Source organism: Pygocentrus nattereri, chromosome 18 (genome assembly GCF_015220715.1).
Source record: "Pygocentrus nattereri isolate fPygNat1 chromosome 18, fPygNat1.pri, whole genome shotgun sequence".
Lineage (NCBI taxonomy): Eukaryota > Metazoa > Chordata > Actinopteri > Characiformes > Serrasalmidae > Pygocentrus > Pygocentrus nattereri.
The window spans coordinates 12,704,401-12,730,727 of record NC_051228.1 but is presented as its reverse complement, the minus strand read 5'-3'; the positions used below and the strand labels follow the sequence as shown (position 1 = coordinate 12,730,727).

General features: G+C 41.3%; 1 protein-coding gene across 1 annotated transcript in view; it reads right to left on the bottom strand.

The window, feature by feature from the left end:
• med13a (mediator complex subunit 13a) overlaps positions 1-26,327 on the bottom strand; it is a 68,950-nt gene that overhangs the window by 21,096 nt on the left and 21,527 nt on the right. Inside the window, 7 exon segments of the mRNA XM_017717462.1 lie at positions 380-399; positions 401-1,109; positions 2,567-2,677; positions 5,783-5,945; positions 6,153-6,347; positions 6,852-7,049; positions 13,652-13,797. Coding sequence (XP_017572951.1) covers positions 380-399; positions 401-1,109; positions 2,567-2,677; positions 5,783-5,945; positions 6,153-6,347; positions 6,852-7,049; positions 13,652-13,797 — 1,542 coding nt within the window.

Genomic DNA, 26,327 nt, shown 5'->3' with positions numbered 1-26,327 from the left:
AAACAACTTATTGTTGTGTATACATAAGCAAATAATTTCTTTAATACATGTATCCCATAAACTCATGCCTGAACTGCAGACACTGTTGGGATTTGGTAAATATTATGAATCATTCACACTAAGCAGCAGACAGTAGCAAACAGAGTGTGAGGACCAGGCCCAGAGACTGTGAAGTCATCTGATACAACTGACCAGGGGAGGCACTGCTGCAGGCGGTCCGAGAGAAAACAGAAGCTTGGCAAGTGGGCTGGTGTACATTCTAAGTTAAAGGCGAAGGCACAAGAGACCAGCTTACTGACATAATGGTCATGACCAACCAACAGCTTGAGAAGAATTTCCGCTACTAGTGTGTAAACTAACCATGCAGTTAGATACTTACTCAGTGACTGACATATTCCCCGTCAACTGCCAGCAAGGCCTCCTCTCTCAGTTTGTCCATAGGCAGTGAGGGTGTAGGGAAATCCAAGTCTTTCCTGCGTGGGAGGTTGAAGAATCTCCAGGGCACATGACTTCCATCATCCTCCAGGCTTACTGCTGCCCCGACATACACCGTGGGCTCCATGGCTTCGGGAAAAGCTGGATGGAAGGGAGGAGCGAGAGAATCAACACGAGGATCATCTGGGCCCTTCTGGGGCAGGAGGCAAGGCTCTGAAGAAGGAGGGTAGAAGTGTTGGCTGTGGGGTGTGGAGGGATTCTTTAGGGCTTCAGATGGTTCCTCACCCCGCTCACAGGGGTGAGGGCTGAGTGGAGGTGGCTGAGGGGAGCCCACCATTTCTGATGGGCCACCAACACTGCCTGCTGTTCCAGCCCCTGTGTGCAGCTGAGGTGGTTTCGGCACAGTACAGACATCGGAAGGCCGGAGGCCAGGGAATCGGCCCCCGTCCTGACCTCTGAGAGACAAACGTTGGCCTGCCGAGGCATCCGTTTCCATTGAGACATCATCGCAGATGGAGCTCCGGTGGTGAAAGGGCGTTTGTGGACGTTTCTGCTGTTTGTCACCTTTCTCAGGCTTCTCTCCTGCTTTGTGCTTGGTGGGCTGCTGCTGCACCTGCCCAGCTGAAACAGGCTGGCCCTGTGTACTGCCCACTCGCTGCTTCAGGGCTTTGTGCCTGAGAGGAGAGAGGAAAAACATGTTTTAATTAAAGATCAAGTTAATGTCCAATTAAGATGAAAAAGTACACATAGTAGTCGTGTGAAATGGAGACTTCTGCTTTTTTTGACATTATCAGGCAATCCTTTAAATAACAAAAATTAAGCAGGATTTTAGTCTGTCCAGCTGTTCTTCCCTCCCAATGAGAACTCAAATATTTGCCCATGAACCCCTGACCAAAGGGAGCAAATGTCACAACTGGAATCAAGCCTAAAGCCTAAATTTAGGGTTGACCTTTACATTTCTTTCATTGGGTGTGCCGTTGAGGTGCAGGCCTGAAGGACTTAAGTTTACATATGTAAACACAGCAACCACAGACTACTCTGTGGTCGGAGCGGTGCACACACAAAACTCACAAAAACACATTCACACCAACATTTTCCACCCACGTTGTCATATAAATAACTAATCAATGATCAAAAACCTACTTGTCTGTTCTTGGTCATTTGGTTATTGACATTTATCTGCACCTACTTTCACATTTTGTTTGTTGCAGTATGACATGCCTGAAATCCAAACAACTGGTCGAAAATGACTGCAGTCAGCTTAAATAATTGCAATCCCTTCAAATAACTGTGATTAAGCGATTATGCAATAGGTATGACAGACCTAGTTCCTCGAAAGAGGGTTGTGGGAAGTTCCTTTATTCTAGTTAATTGTCAGCTAGAATTTCACTATTGTGACAGGCCTTTTTGGACCATGACCCAAGTCTCCTTTCTGCTTCTCTCTAACAAAGAATAAAACCAAATAAACAGAATGATAAATTCAAAAGTTAATATGAAGGTCAGCTGATGGAAAGAATGACTTTACAAACTCACACACAAAAAATAAATAAATAAAAAAATAATCTTGAAGTCACAGATGCTACACATCCCTGAATGCTTGCTAAGTATGCATCAATAGTACTGTTTTTTTTTTTCGCACATTTTATCCAAGTAGGTTGCTGCCAGTCGGTGTGAGGTTTATACAGCCTACCTCAGTTATCATGTTTATCATGACTGCTCTAAAGCACAAAAAACACATCTGCACTAAAACTGACAACACAGAGGTATGTCTACAGAGTAAAGATCTAAGTCTAATGTTGTAGCAGAAGCCTGAAATAAATTACTCAAATAACTTAATATTGCCATTATATTTCCACAGTGGTCTTATAGTCAATGTTATACCAATGGCCTATTTTTCCCCATTGTCATGGCAATATAGTCATTTCTACCAATTTCTTTGTCCTAGAATTGTAGCCATTTGGTCTTCGTATCTGAGAATTCTGGTAACTGCAACGGCATAGGCATAATATGCTAAACAAACAGTGACCAAAATAATAATTCACACGGGTGAAGAATCTGGTCAGCAAAGTAACAAATGTGACCAAATGTTGATGACATTGTGTCTATTGTACAGCATGCATTGTGTGTGTACCTTGAGCAGTTGCAAGTTGTTCTCTGTGTTGATTCAACAAAATCCCAGGAGCCCATTTTCTCCAGCACCTCTTCTTCACCGGTCCCATTGGCTGTGGCAGAGAACTTGCGTCTTTAAAAAAATAATAATAAATAATAATAAATTTAATTAAAAATATTAATTTGTGAGTAAAATCATTTAATGGGTGTGCTCAAAAGTGTTTATGATTGTTCTTTCTTAAAGTGAAAATCTACTTATGCTGGCTTAAAGGCACGGTCTTACTCTTTTTCAAGATTTTGTGATGTTTTAAATATTAACTAGCAGAAAAACAAAGTCTTTTCTGTGGAGAGATTTTTAAAATTACTTTTTTCCTACCATGTTCTTCTGTTTGATTTGAGTTGGGCAAGACTAAATTTGGTGATGTTATATCAGCCTAAGGACCAATCCCTTTTCTTCTTTTTAGCCCTACCCCTTGCTTTCGAGTGTCACCTAAAGCCTTTGGAACAGAAGTGACAATGGTATGTCAATGGTATTCATTATTCTTCACTAGCTGTGCTCTGCAGGTGACCCGGCCATCTTTAGCGATAGCAGAGAAGGGAAAAGTTAGAGGTTTTAGTTACATTTAGGGCATCACATGCTTTTGAAGAGGGGGGTATAAGACAATTATTTATTTTCACCCACCACTAATTCTTTGGTGATACAAAGCTGAAGTCAGCTATTTATTTGCTTCTTGTTCAAATTTTCCCACCTTAAATGGTGCAGCAGTGACATTCTGGCACTTCAGGCACCAATGCTGCTGGACTACCAAGACTTTAGCGTGCTATTGGCGATTTGTTATGTTTGTTATGAAGAAAACAACCATAATACACTATATTGCCAAAATTATTTGCTTGTCTGCTTTCACATGCAGATGAACTTGAGTGACATTCCATTCTTAATCCATAGGGTTTAATATGATGTTGGGCCACCCTTTGCAGCTATAACAGCTTCAACTCTTCTGGGAAGGCTTTCCACAAGGAGTGTGTTTATGGGAATTTTTGACCATTCTTCCAAAAGCGCATTTGTGAGATCAGACACTGATGTAGGACATGAAGGCCTGGCTCACAGTCTCCGTTCTAATTCATCCCAAAGGTGTTCTATCGGCTTGAGGTCAGGACACTGTGCAGGCCAGTCAAGTTCTTCCACACCAAACTCGCTCACCCATGTCTTTATGGACCTTGCTTTGTGCACTGGTGCGCAGTCATGTTAGAACAGGAAGGGGCCATCCCCAAATCGTTCCCACAAAGTTGGGAGCATGAAATGGTCCAAAATTTCTTGGTCTGCTGAAGCATTAAGAGTTCCATCACTGGAACTACAGGGCCGAGCTCAACTCCTGAAAAACAACCCCACACCATAATCCCCCCCCCCTCCACCAAACTTACACTTGGCACAATGCAGTCAGACCATTCTCCTGACAACCACCAAACCCAGACTTGTCCATCGGATTGCCAGACAGAGAAGTGTGATTCATCACTCCAGAGAACACGTCTCCACTACTCTAGAGTCCAGTGGCGGCGCTTTACACCACTGCATTTGATGCTTTGCATTGCACTTGGTGATGTAAGTCTTGGATGCAGCTACTTGGCCTTGGAAGCTCATTCCATGAAGCTTTACGCTGTTCTTGAGCTAATCTGAAGGCCACATGAAGTTTGAAGGTATGTAGCAATTGCCTCTGCAGAAAGTTGGTGACCTTTGCGCACTTTGCACATCAGAATCAGCTGACCCTACTCTGTCATTTTACGTGGCCTACGACTTCATGACTGAGTTGCTGTTATTACCAAATCACTTCCACTTTCTTATAATACCACTGACAGTTGACTGTGGAATATTTAGTGGTGAGGAAATTTCATGACTGGATTTGTTGCACAGGTGGGCATCCTATCACAGTACCATGCTGCAATTCATTGAGCTCCTGAGAGCGACCCATTCTTTCACAAATGTTTGTAGAAGCAGTCTGCATGCCTAGATGGTTGGTTTTATGCAGCTGCAGCCATTGAAGTGATGAACACCAGAACTTAATGATTTGAATGGGTGAATGAATACTTTTGGAAATATAGTGTTCATTGAAACACCACTAAACTAAAATGGTGATTTTCGTCATTTTTAATGGAGTTTAGAGTCTGAAAAACCCTAACCCTAGACATGAACGCACAAAACAGAGGGCTAAGGGGTGAAATGGGATTGGACCTAAGTATTAATCACAGTTATCAATATGTATTCTTCAGCCACTCGCGTGTTCTTTTCTCTTGCAAAGTCACTACTCTTCTGCTGCTTCAAGTCCCAGTCAAAGCTCTGAAAAAGCAGACAATTTACCCCTTTCTAACTAAGCTATCAGTAATTTTTATGAAGCTTCATTACACCACTGGCCCAGTCGCTGCTTCCTACTTGTGTTGGCCACCTGTTGCAGGATCAATAAGTGATTAACTTCAATTACGAGACCACGAGAGATAGCAGTCGACCTTAAAAACAGCAATAAACATCAAGCCTTATTTCCCCACAGCTGTACCTTGTAGAGGTGTAGAACACAATAAGGTAAATGACATTTTTCCACAGTGTCTACAAATGTGACCATTCCAGTTCATACCAGGAGCTTGTGTTTCAAAAGCATGGTCTAGCAGTTAGCTGGCTAGCTACAGGTTACAAATTTAACATTAGTGCTGAGTGGCAGCTCCATCCATCCATCCATCCATCCATTATCTAAGCCGCTTCTCCGTCAGGGTCGCGGGGGGGTGCTGGAGCCTATCCCAGCAGTCTTCGGGCAGAAGGCAGGATACACCCTGGACAGGTCGCCAGTCCATCACAGGGCAGACAGACAGACACAGACAGTCACTCACACACTCACACCTAGGGGCAATTTAGCATGTCCAATTGGCCTGACTGCATGTCTTTGGACTGTGGGAGGAAACCAGAGAACCCGGAGGAAACCCACGCAGACACGGGGAGAACATGCAAACTCCACACAGAGAGGACCGCCCGGCCGGGGAATCGAACCCAGGCCCTCCTTACTGTGAGGCGACAGCGCTACCCACCATGCCACCGTGCCGCCGAGTGGCAGCTCGTAATCTACAATTAAATTGTATTAATTCATATATTTCTTGAATATCACACTGGTAAATACTTTTTCCACAGTATATCGTATCAATTCATACAAAATCTAAGTATCTGAAACCACATTGACAGGGATTTTAAAGCACATACTTGTTCAGTGCTCGACTGATGTTGCACTCCTGCCAGACATGCTCCACCACCTGGCTGGCCATCCTGCGTGGAATCTTGCCTCCATGGTGACTCGTGTTGTCTACGCTGAAGCCGTCAACTGCTGATGGCAACCGCATCCACTTCTGTGCAGAATGAGAGTCAACTGGAACAAAGGACAGAAAACACAAAACACAGGCAGTGTGAGACCAAAGGAATGAGAGAAACAGAAACATTGAGGAATAAAAGCATTACATTTCATGAGATGATTAAGACAATTGACTTGGATCACATTTGAAAACAAACCCAAAAATATAATTGAAATATTACACTTTAGTGCTGACTAAAGCAAAAGATGCAGAAAAACGTGTACCTGTCTGGGCCTCCTCTGGTGAGGTGGGAGGGGTAAGTGTGACAGAGGAGATGGTGGGGTCTCTGTTTGAAGCAGGCACTTGGTGGCCACCCGAATAGACAGCAGTGCAGTGCGAGGACCCAACAGGTGTTACTGTGGGAATATCTGACTGCGGGACCAAGACCAGACAGGCAGGATACACCATGCGCACACCACCTGAGAAAACAAACAAATTAGTGTACAACACTTAGATGCTATCTAAAGAATGCTGTCACTCATGATCTCTAATCTCATGTAGCTGAGAAGTAAGTTAGTGAAAGAATAAATGATGGAAGCCAGGATACTGAGCTGAGATCTGGCTCAGACTCTGAGATTCTAGATGTTATTGTACCACTTATATCCAATCCCTTGAGTTTGACTCCGAGATAAAGCAGAGCGTCATCTCCACTGAAACTCCATTGAAATTTTATTTGCATCCTGTGTATCTGTACATACACAGATGTGGCAAGGGCTTTGGCAAAGTACATTCAGCTAAAAATCTGAGTTCATTTTAAATTCCATATCCCTATATATATTACTTCCTTATTTCTGACAGTAATGTATGTGTTAAATTGTCTTCATCTGACTTATCTTATAAATAAAAAACATGTAAAGACACTGTTAACCATCTTATTCAGTTTACTGAAAAACACTAAAGCAACTCAGGAGGAGTCTTCTTACCAACGAGCACCTCCACAGCAGCTAGAGAGTCATCTTCCCAGTCAATGTCCTCCATCTTGTCCTCTGAACTCTCCTTGGAGCTGGGGCTGATTGGGTAGAACTGGTTCCATTCCTCAATGAGCTTCTGCGTGGGCGGGTCTGACAGCTTGAAGGACTGCCCCGTCAGTGTCCCATTCAGACCAAAGGGACTCAGAATCACTGGACAGAAAAAAAAAAAAAAATTTCATTCTCATTACTTCTTCTTCTTCTTTCGGCTGCTCCCTTTAGGGGTCGCCACAGCGGATCATCTGCTGCCATCTTGTCCTATCCATTGCCTCCTCTACTTTCACAGCAACCGTCTCCATGTCCACCTTTACTACATCCATAAACCTTCTCTGAGGTCTACCTCTTCTCCTTCTACCTGGCAGCACCATCTCCAACATTCTTTGACCAATATATCCACTATTACTCCTCAGCACATCTCAACCTGGCCTCTCTGGCTTTATCTCCAAACTGCTCTACCTTCACTGTCCCTCTGATCTGCTCATTTCTAATCTTCTAATTTCATTCTCATTACTAATCATCACTAATATACACATATTGTAACTGCCAAAGAGTGCTATGGCCCATTTTATGGCCCAGAAATTGACCCAAATAAACAGTAAGAGATGTGCCTGAGGAACGAGAGAGCACACGTCAGACAGAGGTAGTTCCACCTTTGCTGGCTTTGTGTTGAGCAATCAAAAAAATTTTTCTTTCATTTACAAAAACCTGCTTTAACCAAGATATAATACATGCTTGTTCTTCAGCTTTTCCAACAAATCAGCGTCCTTACAGCAAACCGGCTTGCCTTATGCCTATGTGTTTTTATTTCTTAAACTACTTTGGTGAAAAAAAATCATCAACCCCTCATGCCTAGTTATTGATCCATGGTCAGCTGGATAAAACTGAGCTTTCAGAATTGAAAGAGGAGACAAAGAGAGAAGAATCATCCTGAAGGCCTTCCATTAGTGCAGTCATTCTGTGGCCTCCAAGACGCTAATCCATAACCCATGAGTGACAGAAAGGTGAAGTTGGATACATACCTTTACCATGGAAAGGGATGGAAGTGTGGAAGGAATGTACACTTAGGAGGAATGAGTGGAAAGGATAGGCCTTTGACCAATTTTCACTACTAGAAACCTGGGGTGTTCATTTAATAAATACTCATAATACTGTAAAAAAAAAAAAAAAATGTAAATAAATAAATTATATATTTTACACACTCACTCACAGACACACACACACAGCTCAGAAAAATAAAGGGAACACTCAAATAACACATCCTAGATCTGAATGAATGAAATATTCTCATTGAATACTTTGTTCTATACAAAGTTGAATGTGCTGACAACAAAATCACACAAAAATCATCAATGGAAATCAAATTTATTAACCAATGGAGGCCTGGATTTGGAGTCACACACAAAATTAAAGTGGAAAAACACTACAGGCTGATCCAACTTTGATGTAATATCCTTAAAACAAGTCAAAATGAGGCTTAGTATTGTGTGTGGCCTCCACATGCCTGTATGACCTCCCTACAATGCCTGGGCATGCTCCTGATGAGGTGGCGGATGGTCTCCTGAGGGATCTCCTCCCAGACCTGGACTAAAGCATCCGCAAGCTCCTGGACAGTCTGTGGTGCAATGTGGCGTTGGTGGATGGAGCGAGACATGATGTACCAGATATGCTCAATCGGATTCAGTTCTGGGGAACGGGCGGGCCAGTCCATAGCTTCAATGCCTTCATCTTGCAGGAACTGCTGACACACTCCAGCCACATGAGGTCTAGCATTGTCCTGCATTAGGAGGAACCCAGGGCCAACCGCACCAGCATATGGTCTCACAAGGGGTCTGAGGATCTCATCTCGGTACCTAATGGCAGTCAGGCTACCTCTGGTGAGCACATGGAGGGCTATGCGGCCCTCCAAAGAAATGCCACCCCACACCATTACTGACCCACTGCCAAACCGGTCATGCTGAAGGATGTTGCAGGCAGTAGATCACGGTCACGGCATCTCCATACTCTGTCACGGCTGTCACATGGGCTCAGTGTGAACCTGCTTTCATCTGTGAAGAGCACAGGGCACCAGTGGCGAATTTGCCAATCCTGGTGTTCTCTGGCAAATGCCAAGCGTCCTGCACGGTGTTGGACTGTGAGCACAACCCCCATCTGTGGACATCGGGCCCTCATACCATCCTCATGGAGTCGGTTTCTAACAAGACACATGCACATTTGTGGCCTGCTGGAGGTCATTCTGCAGGGCTCTGGCAGTGCCCTTCCTGTTCCTCCTTGCACAAACGCGGAGGTAGCGGTCCTGCTGCTGGGTCGTTGTCCTCCTACGGCCTCCTCCACGTCTCCTGGTGTACTGGCCTGTCTCCTGGTAGTGCCTCCAGCCTCTGGACCCTACGCTGACAGACACAGCAAACCTTCTTGCCACAGCTCGCATTGATGTGCCATCCTGGATGAGCTGCACTACCTGAGCCACTTGTGTGGGTTGTAGACTCCGTCTCATGCTACCACGAGTGTGAAAGCACCACCAACATTCAGAAGTGACCAAAACATCAGCCAGAAAGCAGAAAGGTACTGAGAAGTGGTCTGTGGTCCCCACCTGCAGAACCACTCCTTTATTGAGTGTGTCTTGCTAATTGCTGATCATTTCCACCTGTTGTCTATTCCATTTGTTTGATTTTACAGAAGTTTGATTTACTTAGAGTTATATTATATTAGTTATATATTTTTGAGCAGTGTGTGTATATATATATATATATATATATATATATATATATATATATATATATATATATATATATATACACAAAAGAAAAAAAAAAAGATGTATATTTTTGCACTTGTCTGACGTGGTGAAACTGACTACATAAGACTACCGCAAGCAGTGCATAACTGAACAAAAAATACCAACAGCATTTGTTGTGAGTGAAGAACAACTAGGTTCACACCATTAACAACAAGCAAAAAACAGAACTTAAGCTTAAAAATCACACATAATGCACACATGACTGCTAACTGCTGTTTGCCAGCTGGTTTAAAAGGCTACACTAATAAACACAGGAGCAAACTGCATACGCCATTATTGAACTGCATAAAAATGAAGTGGTTCCTACTTATAATTTGAAATGCACTTTGGTGTGCTCTCAAAGCAAATTCAATATTCTTGGTTATAGCAGTGACATGTCCACCACCACAGTTTTGCATTAATTGCTGCAGCTTGTAAGAATAAAAGCTTTCAGTCATTATTAGACATATCATGGAAATCCATTTGAACTCCTCTTTTATGCCTGTTTCTAACCACATGAACCCTACCCTCTTACTACAGGCATGAAGACTATTGTTCTTGACCTGTGGCATTTCTAATACCAGACCTGTTTACAGAAATAATGCAAGCAGCAAGCACAACACCAGAGGCACAGCAACCCAGACCAGACGCACCAAAACAAACACAGTTCACACAGGGAACAGAGCTCAGGGGCAGAGGAGCACTTTTTAATATCCGACACCTTTCTGATTACACAAGACAACGTGCCCTGAATCTGTGTGGCTGCCGATTCACAGTCTCATCATCATGTGTCTGTGACGGCACCAGTGAGACATGCACACTATTGACATGAAACAAAAGCTGCGGATGATAGAGGCATTTACAAACATTAGCCTGTAAACGTTTATTTTTGGTGCAAATTTCATCGCCCTGCCAGCAGAGCTTCAGCAGTGTTCCAAAATTTGAAAAAAATTGCTGCTGCTCTGTCCCTCATTCGCTCCCTCTCCCTCTGTGTCATTTATACTTAGATCAGTTACAACCCCAATTCCAATGAAGTTGGGACGTTGTGTAAAAAAAATAAAATAAATAAAAATAATAAAAAAAAAATAAAATAAAATAATAATAATAATAATAATAATAATAATAATAATAATAATAAGAAGAAGAAGAAGAAGAAGAAGAAGAAGACTTGCAAATCCTTTTCATCCTATATTCAATTGAATACACTACAAAGGATGGATGGATAAACAAATGGATAAACTTTGTTTTTTGCAAATATTCACTCATTTTGCATTTGATGCCTGCAACATTCCAAAGAAGTTGGACAGGGGCAACAAAAGAGAACTGGGAAAGTTGAGGAATGCTCAAAAAACACCTTTTTGGAACATTCCACAAGTGAACAGGTTAACTGGAAACAGGTGAGTGTCATGATTTGGTATAAAGGGAGCATCCCTGAAAGGCTCAGTCTTTCACAAACAAGGATGGTGCAAGGTTCACCACTTTGTGAACAACTGCGTGAGCAAATAGTCCAATAGTTTAAGAACGTTTATCAACATGCAATTGCAAGGAATTTCATCATCTACAGTCCATAATATCATCAAAAGATTCAGAGAATCTGGAGAAATCTCTGCAAGTAAGCGGCAAGGCAGAAAACCAACATTGAATGCCCATGACCTTTGATCCTTCAGACGGCACTGCATTAAAAACCAACATAATTCTGTAACAGATAGTAACACATGGGCTCAGGAACACTTCAGAAAACCATTGTCAGTGAACACAGTTCGTCGCTCCATGTACAAGTGCAAGTTAAAACTCTGCCATGCAAATTGAAAGCCATATATCAACAACACCCAGAAACGCCACCGGCTTCTCTGGGCCCGAACTCATCTGAGATGGACTGATGCAAAGTGGAAAAGTGTCCTGTGGTCTGAGTCCACATTTCAAATTGTTTTTGGAAATCATGGAGGTCGTGTCCTCCGGGCCAAAGAGGAAAAGGACTGTCCGGATTGTTTTCAGCACAAAGTTCAAAAGCCAGCATCTCTGATGGTATGGGGGTGTGTTAGTGCCCATGGCATGGGTAACTTGCACATCTGTGAAGGCACCATTAATGCTGAAAGGTACATACAGGTTTTGGAGCAACATATGCTGCCATCCAAGCAACGTCTTTTTCAGGGACATCCCTGCTTATTTCAGCAAGACAATGCCTAGCCACATTCTGCACGTGTTACAACAGCGTAGCTTCAGAGTAAAAGACTGCGGGCACTAGACTGGCCTGCCTGCAGTCCAGACCTGTCTCCCATTGAAAATGTGTGGCGCATTATGAAGCAGAAAATACGACAACAGAGACCCCGGACTGGTGAGCAACTGAAGTTGTACATCAAGCAAGAATGGGAAAGAATTCCACCTACAAAGCTTCAACAATTAGTGTCCTCAGTTCCAAAAAGCTTACTGAATGTTGTTAAAAGGAAAGGTGATGTAACACAGTGGTAAACATGCCCCTGTCCCAACTTCTTTGGAACGTATTGCAGGCATCAAATTCAAAATAAGTGACCATTTGCAAAAAACAATAAAGTTTATCCGTTTGAACAAATATCTTGTCTTTGTAGTCTATTCAATTGAATATAGGTTGAAAAGGATTTGCAAATCATCATATTCTGTTTTTATTTATGTTTTACACAACGTCCCAACTTCACTGGAATTGGGGTTGTAAGTGAGCTCAGTGCTCACTATATTCACTCTGGGCTCTTTTATGAGGTCAAATTTCAGAGATGACCATCATTAACTTAGGCAAATGAGTGAGGCAAAGGGGGTCAAAGAAAATGACAAATATTCATAATCCGATACATTCACAGCTCCATATAAAAAAATTCTTCTCAAAATTACCTAAAATAAATCAAATCAGTTTCACTTCATCTCTCCAGCAGCATCAGAAAGCTTCTACCTCAAACTCAATATGCATTCTGCATTCAGTCAGAACAATTTAGACCTTGACAATTTGCTATGAAGTTTGCTATAAATTCAGGAGGGTGGAGGGTAAAACATGTGGCAGATCTGGTTAATAATGTCTACAAGCAAATGCAACAGGCTGAAGCAGCAGTCTGCATTACATGAATCCAAACCAGTCTAGATTAAATTCAATAACACTTTCACCACCACACAATCCTAACTTGTGACTACACCCAATGTTCCCTTTTGATGCAGCTTTAAATGGGTATCCTTGTAATGCTGAAGCAGGAGGTTTATAGCACCTCTCCCAGACAAGGCAGATCAAAACGGGGTAAAATCACAGCACTATCTAAAGACTAGACAAACTGGAGGCACTGAGGTAGCTCATCTGACAACTGTAAGGCAAACATGGTGATATTTGTAGCAATGAACTTGTCTTCCTTCCCCTCTTCTTCCTGTCTCTCTGGGCAGTACTCAGGGTCCTTGCTCTGCCCCTCCCTATTGTAATTGTGTTGTTAAAGAGGAACTGTTCAACATGGAGTCTGCTGTGCTGCCTCTGGGCCTGACTAATTACACCAGCCTTCTCTCTGATCAGAACTGGCTGGTGGGCAGAAAGAAGTGGAGGGACAGAAGACAGGAGTGAAAATGGAGGACAAAGAAAAGGGAATAGAGTGCAGACTTAACAGAGAATGCAATCACATAATTAAGAGTAGGAAGAGAACATCTGGAAAGGAAAAAAAAAAAAAAAAAGCAAGAAACATGGAGAAGAAGGAAGAGGCCATGATCTAATACAGGTACAACTGCAAAAAGGACACCGTGAGAAGAAGATGAAGCATGCATTTTATAAATATTATAATATGGGTTCTCACTTTTTGAGGATTTCTCATTCACAAACCACTGTGGACAATTACTATTACTGGTACAGTACAATAATTGCCATATATTAAAGCTATTCTTGAGTCTTCTGGTAAAGCAGAATGGTAGGAACAACCTAAGGTGCTTCTAGGGTGTGAAGGCAATAGCATGTAGATCAAGACTGCCAGTTAGACCCACTGACCTTGAAAGGGGCTGGACGCTTGCTGGGCCAGCGTCAGGTGCTCCTCACTCAGGTGGTAAACGGGCTGATGCTGGTTGATCTCCACACTGGTACATACGTTGCTGTCTCCATGAAGAAAGAAGCTGAATGAGCAGGAAAGGTGCTCGCTGTAGATAGAGAGAGAGCATAAAGTTACTTTTTTTAACATTATGTACACCTTACATTATATACAAGATATCTTACAATACGGCGCCTGCTAGAGAGATGTTCCCAGTTTCTATTCTGCTGGTCTGTGTAATCCAAACGAACATCTTAGATGTAACAATGCAGCATTTTGTGGCCCAACATACTTTAAGGCACAAGCACTTCAGTGATCACAACTATGCACACGTCGAACTGATTACAGTGCACTTTCTAAGATCAGAGGATTCTGATTTGCAATTTCAACATATCCAACTGCTTTCTCATGGACAGCAACACGTGTCATGAGATGCTGTGGACGTAAGGACAAGGGTAGGGAAAAAAAGAAGGAAAGGTGGAGGGGGAAAAAAATGATAAAAGATAAATAAGACAAAGAAGAGCACAAACACAACATCCTGTAAAATGACAGTCTAAGAGTCTTAAAGGCTATAAAAATGATATTCAAATATTTTACAAATACATTCTCCAGGAAACACTTCCACATTCTTTACATCCAACTTAACAACAACGCCAATGATGGCACTTTCTAAATCGGCAACATGTTTTAGAACTACACCATGCAGTAGTCTTTTTTAGATCATTATGCAAGATGATCTAATTGCTGTCAGTGGCCACTGGCCAGCCATACACTCCTTTTCATCACTTTGTCTCAACAGATACCAATACCCTCCTAAGCTCGTCATAGAGCACATGAGGCCAGACAAGCAAGAGAGAACGATGCACAGCAATGGGTGAAAATGAAAAGGAGCAGTTGGGGGGGCACATGTTGCCAGCTTAGTGATCTTGTTTTATACTGATGTACTTCAGTAATTCCTCTGCCCACAAGACACACGTTCGTGTAGCAGTTCGGACTTTTCAAAATCAAAGGACACATTCCCTAATGTGACACAGACCATGAAGACTACTGTAGGAAAACTGGAGAAGTGAGAAAATTTTTAATTTAGCTTCAACTCATATTTAAAACTACATTTAAGCACCACATACTGTTGAAAATCTTTATCAAAACAAAGACACCATACTGGCAATGCAAGGGTTAATTCACACCTGCAGGTGGTTTACTCACAAAGTTTATTGAGGGTCAGGCTAATCAGACAGTTATAAAATGACAAAAGAGCATTTAAATTTATTTATTACACATTTCAGAGATCAGAATCGGGTTTGATTTTTTATTTTTTTATATTGTTATTAGGTCTATTCCAAATCAGGGCAGGCTAATGCAGGCTGAGATCAGACAAAGTGAATACAAACTCCAGGATCATTAACTCAATTAACAAGCAACACACTTTTAAAGGATTACGACACTTCTGCTACTTCAAAGAGACTACAGGCCAAATTCAACAGACTAAGAAGGACAACTGCATCCAATAATGTACTTACTGATTTCTGACCACATCTGATTGTACTACTTCAGTCAAAAAATTAATTGAACATTTTGTGACTAGGGCTGTCCCCAGCAAAGGATCATCTTTGTAGCTCAATTAAACTTGAAGCTTTACTTGTGTTGTGTTATTTACAGTTTTTACGTCTGTTCATTATTTCTGTGTTTTAGTGAAGAGTAAAGTTTAGTTTTAGTAAAGATTCTTATAGTAAAGAGTCTTATCTTTAACATTTTTCAGAAAAAGTGGACTTTGGATCAGTCACAGGCCTAATGACGTGCAAGAATATACCTGTCTAATAAACCAAAACTCAGTATATTTAACACCGCACTTTTTTTTAAAGCAGTAGAAAAGACATTGAGCGATGGTTGTGGCACAGTTTACATCTGATCTTCCATGAGATCTTAATTCAAAATGCGCCCACATGGAGCCCCCCCCTATAAACTTCAGTCAGTCTCCAATATGGTTGCATGATTGACGCAACACCACGTTTCAGTGATGGTACTGAAAATTTAACAAATTTTAATTAGTTTCTCAACTCACTACTGGTTTGTCAATTATTTGTGTAGGACCCTTAAAAATGTCCTGTTTATTTGTATTTGTGTTATTTTCTTTGTTTTTCCTTGTAAGTGTGCAAGAACTCCATTTCCCAGAAGTGTTTTCTGTTTTCGCGCCAATTATCTGTTGGGTTCCTGTTCAGCTCAGCCAGTCATACGAGTGGAAAGCTTGACAGACATTTTTCTATCCAATCCGCGCTGAGTATGGGCGGAACTAAGACGGGAACGTCACTGCCTGGGAGGGGGACTGAGAGACAGTGGAGGAAAGAAGTTTGTGTTCTGACTCTCCGGAGCGTTTGATAGATTTTTCTTTGTTCTACCACAAAGTTACGGCCGTATTACGCTATACAGCGGCTCATCCGCAGTGTTTCAGTTCAGTTTTATTGCGGAACGGCTGGAGAAGCAGTTCAGCCGGACTGTGGGGTACTGGTGTACAGCAACAGACTGAGAGCTGGGGGAGCTGCGGTTACTAACACCTGTGTGGAGCGGCGCGGCCGGGCTTCGTGTGTTGGTTGAACTCGTACGGCGTCCTGAACCTCATGTCATGCGGGGACTGCGTTGTCGCCCGCTGTGAGTGCTGGGACTGCTGCGTTTCACCGGAGAACTTCGTGAACCTTGAGTGCTGTTGTCATGGTTACCGGAGACGCCACCTCAGTGAGTTTTGTTGAACAGTGAGTAACGAGTCAACTGACTCGGTTGAATCAGTCAATTTAAGTGCACCAACGAAAAGCGCTGGAACTGTTGTTTCATGGGAGTTTTTCGGTGTGTGTTTATTGAGCCGAGTGTTTAATACACTCTGTCTAAATGAAGGGTAGTTTTATTCATTTCTTTTATTGAATTTCATTAACCAGGGTGTAAAGGATGTGTTGGGTTGGGTTTTTTATTATTATTATCTTTGAGAGTTGGGCATTTGATTTATTTGAGACTTGATTTGGAATTATTTCTTTTCTTCATTTAATTTCAGTTTTATATATTTTTTTTACTGAGGGATAAACTCAGAGAGCTAAATAAATAGCGCCTCATTTATTTTCTCTAGACCACGTGTTGGCTGTTTCTTCTAAATTTCGCCCTTTACACATTGTTATTCAATAAGGTAACTAACATTTATGGAGGCACCATTTAAATATTCATACATTGTTAGCTTATTTGGCTAAACCATACCTGAAGTTTTCAGTGGCTGGTATTTTGGAGATGTACGCCCCCTAAATTTATATTGGGTGCCTTTAGGGAGGTGTTACATTTGTAACATAAGAATGCATAAATTAATCTACTGACATAATCTGATTAAACCAGTTCTTGTTGACTCAAAACAATGACAAAGCTACAGTAGCCCTGACAGTCTGTTGGCCTAAGCACTAGGGGTTGGATAGAGATCCCATTCATGGACTCTTTCCAAAAACCAAGACTGTAACAGGTCTGTAACATCACCAGTCTAAAAGTACCAACGTAAGGCCTAATGATTCAGGACAAACTTGAAATGATACATGGTCAATTCACTTAGTTTTGCTACGATAATCTCCTTTTCTATAGGCAGGTCTTTAAATTCATGCAGTGTCACTTGACAAAAAATGAAAGCAGCAAAATAAAGTAGAAATTCTAAATGCTATTGCATTGACTTAACGTACTTAAGTGTTGATGGTTACAGTTGTATTCTTTAAAAACTGTAAAACCAGTATAGCCCCACTCTCAAAAAATAAAAATGACAAATGTGCCATATGCCAATAAAATCAATGCACACGCTGTTGATATTTTCGTAAAGTTTGGTCTTATTACATTATGGTAAACAAAGCATGACAGTTAATTGCTATAAATTTTTTTTTTTTTAAATTACAACTATGCCCCTGCAGTCCCTGAACCACATCCAGCTAAATTAACGAGAAAGAGAAAACAAGAACACTTTTATAATGATTTTGGGGGAACAGGGTTATACACAGAGGAGTCAGGAAGTAAAACCAAAAGGGAAAAGCAAAGTTTGGGCACACAGAAAGAGAAAAGACTTAAGAGGGTTACAGTACGACATATTCTGCTGTTGGTTGCAGTGGCGTGAGAGAGACACAGAAGCAATAATAATGTCAAGACAGAAGCTTTGGAATGTGTGGAATTCTGTGTCTGTCGGATGGAAAAAGGCTGAGGGGGAGCAGAGGTGAACTGGAAAAGAGTTTGGAGGGCAGTGGGAGAAACAACTTCAACACCCCAACAAAGTAGGATTTTCCTGAATTTTCTGCCCGAGTCTGTTTATCTGAGCCAGGAAAGGAGGAGACAGTTGCAGCTGGGGTAACTTTAATAATTATAGTGAGCCTTTGGTTTTGAGTTTGCAGTGTGGGAGCAAGAGGAGGGAGCTTTAACATATGTGGGAGGAAGACAGGGTTGAACTTGTTTCTTTGTGTGTGTAATAAAAGAGGTGTAGAGCCTATCTACCTTCTTTGACTTGGAATGTGTGGGCTTGGCTAACACTGATGTCTAGCAGATGTGCTGCTGGGAAAATCTACTGTAGTACAAGTACTAATTTCCACATTCAATGTTACACACAAAATGGCCATCAGGAAACTCATTCAGTAACACGGGGCAAAATGGTCAACAAAGCTCAGCCACAGATAAAAAAAAAAAAAAAAAAAATACTGAATTTAGTCTCTCTTCAGCAACATGAATCATACACTCACCAGCCACTTTAGGTACACCTTGCTAGTAAAAGGTGGACCCCCTGTTGCCTTCAGAACTGCCTTTATTCTTCGTGGCATACTTTCAACAAGGTGTTGGAAACATTCCTCAGAGATTTTGGTCCATATTGATATGATAGCATCATGCAGTTGCTGCAGATTTGTCAGCTGCACATCTATGATGTGAATCTCCTGTTCCACCACATCCCAAAGGTGCTCTATTGGATAGAGGGGGAATATGGAGGCCACTGGAGTACAGTGAACTTATTGCCATGTTAAAGAAACCAGTTTGAGATGATATGAGCTTTGTGACATGGTGCATTATCCTGCTGGAAGTAGCCATCTGAAGATGGGTACATTGTGGTCATAAAGGGATGGAGATGGTCAGCAACAATACTCAGGTACGCTGCAGCATTTAAACATTGCTCAATTGGTACTAAGTGGCCCAAAGTGTGCCAAGAAAATATCCCCCACACCATTACACCACAAACACCAGCCTGGTGCAGGATGGATCCATGCTTTCATGTTTACGCCAAATTCTGACCCCACCATCTGAATGGCACAGCTGAAATCAAGACTCGTTAGACCAGGCAACATTTTTCCAATCTTTTATTGTCCAATTTCGGTGAATCCGTGTGAATTGTAGTCTCAGTTTCCTGTTCTTGGCTGACAGGAGTGGTACCCAGTGTGGTCTTCTGCTGCTGTAGCCCATCTTGTTATTCATTCAGAGATGGTATTCTGCATTCCTTGGTTGTAACAAGTGGTTATTTGAGTTCCTGTTACCTGTCTATCATCTCGAACCAGTCTCCCCATTCTCCTCTGACCTCTCACATTTTCATCCACACAACTGCCGCTCACTCGATATTTTCTCTTTTTCGGACCATTCTCTGTAAACCCTAGAGATGGTTGTGCATGAAAATCCCAGATGATCAGCAATTTCTGAAATACTCAGACCAGCCCGTCTGGCACCAGCAACCACACCACGTTCAAAGTCACTTAAATCACCTTTCTTCCCCATTCTGATGCTCGGTTTGCACTTCAGCAAGTTGTCGACCACCTCTACATGCCTAAATGCATTGAGTTGCGGCCATGTGATTGACTGATTAGCCATTTGTGTTAACAAGCAATTGAACCGGTGTACCGGTGTACCTAATAAAACGGCCATTGAGTGTACATACGCACACAAATACCCCTCTTCATATCACAACCCTGGTCTCTAAGGAATTACTGTTGCTAGAGAGGCTACTTGGCTGCATTTACCAATGTATTAAAGAGTGCTTGTATTTTTTTCATCTTCATGTGTGTGAGCAAGAAACACTGAATACCTTTGTAGTTGTAATATGGCGTGTCACAATATACACACTATTACCAAAAGTATTCAGTCACCCATCCAAATAATTGAATTCAGTTGTTCCAATCACTTCCATGGCCACAGCTGTATAAAACCAAGCACCTAGGCATGCAGACTGCTTCTGCAAACATTAGTTAAAAAATGGGTCGCTCTCAGGAGCTCAGTGAATTCCAGCATGGTACCTTGACAGGACGGCACCTGTCCAACAAGTGCAGCCGTGAAATTTCTTCACTACTAAATATTCCACAGCCAACTGTCAGTGGTACGATAACAAAGGGGAAGCGATCGGGAATGACAGCAACTCAGCCACAAAGTGGTAGGCTACGTAAAATGAGAGCGGGGTTCTCTAGAGTGACGAGTCACGCTTTTCCGTCTGGCAATCCGATGGATGAGTCTGGGTTTGACAGTTGCTCGGAGAACGGAAATATAGTTTGTTTTTGTGTGTGTGTGTGTGTGTGTGTGTGTGTGTGTGTGTGTGTGTATGTATATATTATATATACACACACACACACACACACACACACACACACACACATATATACACACACATACACACACACACACACTTTTTGATACGGGGCTTGCAATGAGATTAGGTTATTTGAATCAAATATAACTAGATTTTATACTATAAAAAAATTGTTAGGCACTAGAGGTGGGAATCCACCGATTCCAATGCCTAGTGGGAATACAATAACCATCGATTCATCTTGATGCATCTTTTTTTCTATACAGGATTTCTATTTTCCTACTGTCTCAGGAAATGGTACTTTTAAAGCCAAGTATTTGTAATGATTCATAATAAATTTACTTCCAATATCTTTTATTAATAAATCAAATGTAAGTGATGTGGCAAGTGAAGTAGAAGGCTCTCATTCACTGCTATGGCTTGGAGTAACCGAGACGCTGCTACCGCTCATCTGCGCCGTTACAGTGAAATAAGACCCAAAGGCAGTGGATGTCCACGCAGCACGTTACAGCCATCCTACCAGTTATCTTTAGTGATTTTATAACTTCAGTTTTGGTCTTGTTGTAGAGTGGGGGATCGCTGTGTCTACACATAAATAAAATATCTACCAAACGGAACGTGCGTAACATAGTGCTATGACTATGACTAAAGCTTAAACCAGAGCGAAGTAAGTCTGCGTTTTCATTTATATTTTTAACCTAACTTATACTAGGACATTTGCACATACTGAGACATACTGGTCATAAATGTCGTGGCTGCCAAGGTAAACTGATTTGTGTTGAAAGGACAAAATGGCTCTTCTTAACATCTGGGTTGTGACCTAAACTAGCTTTTAATGCAGAGGGAGCTGGTCGGATTTCTTGCTCATCCAGTTGTGTTTTTGTTATGTGTACCTCACAGACTGTCCAGGCGCTGCACTTCTGCACTTCCAAGTTCCGTCTTACGCGTTCCATCAACATTACGTTATAAATTAAAATTAGTACATTTTTGCCATTTGTGAACTGATTCAGAATCGTTCGCGTCCGCATCGCGATTCATCTAAGAATCAATTTTCCCTGCACCCCTAATAGGTACACAAGGCAGAAAAAATAATAATAAATAATAATAATAATAATAATAATAATAATAATAATAATAATAATAATAACAACAACAATAACAAATGATAATAATAATAAAAATAAAAACTCAAGACTCCTAAACAGCACAACCTAAATCCCTATTTATACTTGGTGCATTTTAAAATTGGCCTTTAAAAAAAAAAAGACTTGCTTATAGTAGTTGACAACAGACAATACTCTTGTTTTGTGTTGAATTTGTTTTTCAGACTTCTGTGCAATTTTCTTTTCAACATCTGATTTCTGTTTTTCCTGCCCTGACACTGAAAAGCAAATAACTTAAAGGCCATTTTCACTGCAAATAAAATAAACAAAGACTGGTCTCTGACTTTTGCAGGGTATATGCATACTGCAAGTGTGCACAAGTGCATATTTGCAAGTGAGCATTTTTCTACATTTATCAGTGTGTGTACAAGTGCACATACGTGTTTTTATCTGCAACATAGGTAAGGTTTAAGGTAGGATAAATTTAGCAGCATAGCCGCAGTCTGCCAGCTGTCTGGCCTGATCCTGTGCTGTCCTACTTAACAGCAACCATCTCATACAAACACATACACACCTCTGCTTTCTGCTGCCACCCAGCGAAGGAGGGGGCCATTTACCTCATAATGACCACATGCATAGCCTATTCTTGGCATTTGCTGTGGGCAAACCTATCATTTCCTTCTTAAATGATTAAAATAAATACAGCCGTTGAAAAGTAACAAGTGCTTAATAACATCTTACTCACATTTTTTGCTACACTGTAAGTGCACTCTAAAAATCTAATAGAACATTAGCAGTAACTGAGAGGATTTCTGTGTGATGGGACCAAAGAAAATGTGAAGAGTGGAGCAATGCTATGCTTTCTTTTACACATGCACTTGCCCTTCAGCTGGGCCTCTTGCTCCCCTGGCCATAAATGAGCACACCTGGCTCACTCCCTCTCCAAGCATACACACAGGCCTCAGTAACAGGATCCCAGGATGTTCTTCATCTCATTGCTGCCTCTCTACAAAGATTTATTATCTCATATGACAAGTGCAAGAGAGGGAGCGAGAGAGAAGGCAAGCGGTGCGTGACCTGTATGAGAAGAGTGACGTAAGCATTTCTAACACTTGCAGGAGCTCAGAGTTACATATGCCATGTGAGAAAACTGACGAAACACTGACATAAAGGCAAGTCACACAAGCACTGCATGTTTTTTTTTCTGACACACATACACTGTATACTGTTTGTAAACTCATTCGATTCTGCAGTAGCTGATGGTGCTTGGTACAAAATGTCAGATCTCCACTTGGTTTGGCAGTATTGGGATAGTGTCACGTTAAGCAGTGATGTGGACACTATGCACAACACAAAGAGGTGTTACCATACTAACACCTCCAAAGCCAGCGCAGGAGCATGAGACAGAGTGTGTTCAGGTTACATACCAACCCAGAAAACTCCTTAAATCAACCACAGCAGCACACTGAGGTTAAGAGTTTAAAAAGAGATACATGGAGCAAGGGGCAATATTACTGTTTTAAAACATTAAACAATAGTTTCAAGTAAACAACTCAAAAAGACTTTTCTCCATCATTGGGGGGATCATAGATGATTCAGAACCCAACAGTGCTGTGACCAAAAAAACAATTATCAGCCAATGTATGCCATTATTTACATATACTATAGATGCCTGCCACAGTTTCATGATGAACCAAAAATATCCTTACACTTCTTATAATACAATAATTGACATTCTTTTTTGCCCGTTGCTTCGGCAAGGCATCTTTCACCACCAGTCAGACCCCCACCCCTCCTTGACACTCTAACCAGACAGAAATCAAGAACCTCTGTTTTATAGTACATTGGATCATTTCTCCTTACTCATAGTCTGTCTGTCCCCAGCTGGAGTTGCTAGCTGCTTTCCTTGCAGGGTGATGCAGCAGTCACATTGCGGTTTCGCTCCATCTAGCGTCTCTTAGCAGTTAGCTAGGGGATAATAGTGCAGCGCATGACTGGTTAACCAGAACTTCACGGAGATGGTCTAACTCAAGGTCTGAAGGGCACACCATTGTGCCCCCAAGAGGGATAGAGCAAGGCACACCCACCATAGTCCCACGAAGTCCTGTGGGAAACACTGTATCAGCAATCTTTTCAACTATACCAATAAAATCATGGGTACATAGTACATATCAGCAGATTAGTTCCAATTTAATAAGATTGCCAATTTCAGCAGGACCTTAAATGGTATAATCACGGCCTTTGCAATCCATCTTGTTGCACAACTGACTAGTACCTGTCCTGCCTTTCTACTTCATTGGACAATTAATATCTAAAGGACAATCTGCATGATTAAGGTTTTGGCCTAAAGCTCTGGATACACTACATGCCTTTGAAAGTCCTAACAAATGATAAAAAGATCACCCACTAAAGACTTATATAAGTCTATATAAACTACACAACCCCGTGAATGTTGCTAAACAAACTGAACACACACGTTCTCTGGTGATGTTTTAACTACTGTTTGCACTGACACAGTTAAAAGGCAACATATTTAAGCGAGGGTTCATGGATGTAGGTATGTTAATGTAGTCATTTTAAGGAGCATTAGATGTACATGTATTCTAGTGCGCCAATGTCCTAAACTTTGCTACAAACGAGTCTTGTTTTACTTGCTATATTTTCTTATTTTGCATTGTTTTCACTGGCTGCTGGAGCACTCCGTTCAAACAGTCACTGACTAGTATATACTACTGGATAATGGTCAGACAGCTGTGTACTGTAACTGCAGCTGAAGACAAAGGTCAAACACCTGTCCAGAATAAATTGTACTGGCTATTGTGGTTACTACTAAGACTACAGGGTACTACAATACAGTGCACTACAGTGGCTCTCCAGAGACAAAAAAGAAACACTATCATGGTGAAAAATGCTCAAAAGCTACTTACGAAATCCAGCCTACCGCCAGGAATACAAAACCAAAAGTATGTAAGGTAATGTTTACTGACCTTCCTCTGAATTTAGTCACATCTGAAACCACCTGGTCACTGGTCAGTCAGATTTACACACTCTTGAAACAGCAAAAACCTTACACATTCTATACAACGAACTGTACAGATAATACCAGGTATGTTAATCCCATGTGAAATGTCATGGCAGTAAAAAAGTAACTGCTAAATTCAGTGCTGCCACTCTAATTTATTACAAGATTTCTTATGCTGCATCAAACAGTGATAAATATTACAGACATCCTCTGGTAAAATTTAATGACGCCATCTTCCCATGTAAAAAATAAAAATAAATAAACTTATATATCATTATATATATATATATATATATATATATATATATATATATATATATATATATATATATATATATATACACACACACACACACACACACACACACACATAGAAATTAAGCCAAACTTACACTTTCTTCTTTTACTAATGAAGAACACTGGTATACATTTACTACACACGGTACACATTTGCAGTATTTAAATTACATAGATGCTGATTGTCAAAGCCAGAAGAAAGCAGTCTAGTAGGCTGGTTATTTGTGTGGGTGTGTGTATGCTTCTCAGTGGTTACACCAAGAGGTGAGTGCAAGAGAGCTGCATGCTGGAATTTGGTGAGGTCAGAAAGCAGGAGAGAATTGATAACAGCAAGACATAAATAAAGAGCAACACTTCACTCTCAAAGCTCAGACATCATAGTCAGTGAGAATGTGTGGCGTGTGAGCTTAAAGAGGACTCCACTGCTTCTTTACACAACAGGCCTGTTCACATCCATATCTCTCTCTGGCTGGGTTTCCAATTAAACGTTTCGCAAATGTGATGTGCATTTATGAAATTTCTGCAGAAATAAACGTAAAATAAGTCATGTTTCCATCCATTACAGTTATGTAGACAAACGTTAGATGACATAGGCTACCCTGATTAGAGGCTACATTGAAAAAAGCAAGATGGAAAGATTTAATTCAGTTTTTGCTTTAAATACAATTATTTATCCTTTTAGGATTGTTTGCAGCTCAGAGATGGCGGGCAGGATGAGCAATGGCCCATCTAATGAGGGCTGAAATCTCGGTGCCACCCTGCTGATGTCCACCTTGCATGTGGATACGCAAATGCATCAGACAATTCTGGAACCACAATGTGCAGAGCCATTTTTTTTTTTCAAAAGAGCTTCGGATTAGGCATTTCAGAATTCTGAAAACGACCTTCAAAAAAAGCTATGGACTACGACTGGACCATCTGTAGAACCGTTCATTTCTCAATTACTGCTTGATATGCTATTGTTAATTCGAAAAACCTTTATCGATCACTCTTTTACGCATTTTAGCTTTAGCAATATTCTAACTTTTCCACCTCATCATGAAACTAGCATAAAACTCTTGACCACCTAAACTGAAGCTCAAGGTATGCACTCTACTGACACGGCTATTCTCATGCTCAAGTTCACATCCTACTCACTTTATTACTGAAGTAAGCTCTGGGTGGAAGCTACCCTTTGATAGCGATATAGGACCAGCTCCCACAACTTAGCTGCCAAGTTCATGCCCTGCTCTTTGTAACACTGGGGGACATCACTGACTAGTAAGGACATTAGTTGGCATGAGAAATAAAAAAAGGAATTTCTTTCTTGCTTATTGCCAAAAACTTAAATATTAAAATATTAAATGCATTTTTATGCATTTTTATCATTTTATCATTCACAAAAGGTCAGTATTAAAAAAAATTCTCAAAACGAGGGTCACAAGACGGCTGTCAAATAAATGGTACATAGGCCTCCACTGTTCACAGCTGCACATTAAGACGCCCTTTGTGCTGCTTGGTGTTTGTGAAACATGATATTGAACAAGGTAGCCGGAAGAAAGCACACCACAGTCATATAATTCCACTCACGTTATACACACACACACACACACACACACACACACACACACACCATGAGATGACTATTTTTCACAGTTTTTGTTTTGATGCACAAGAACACTCAA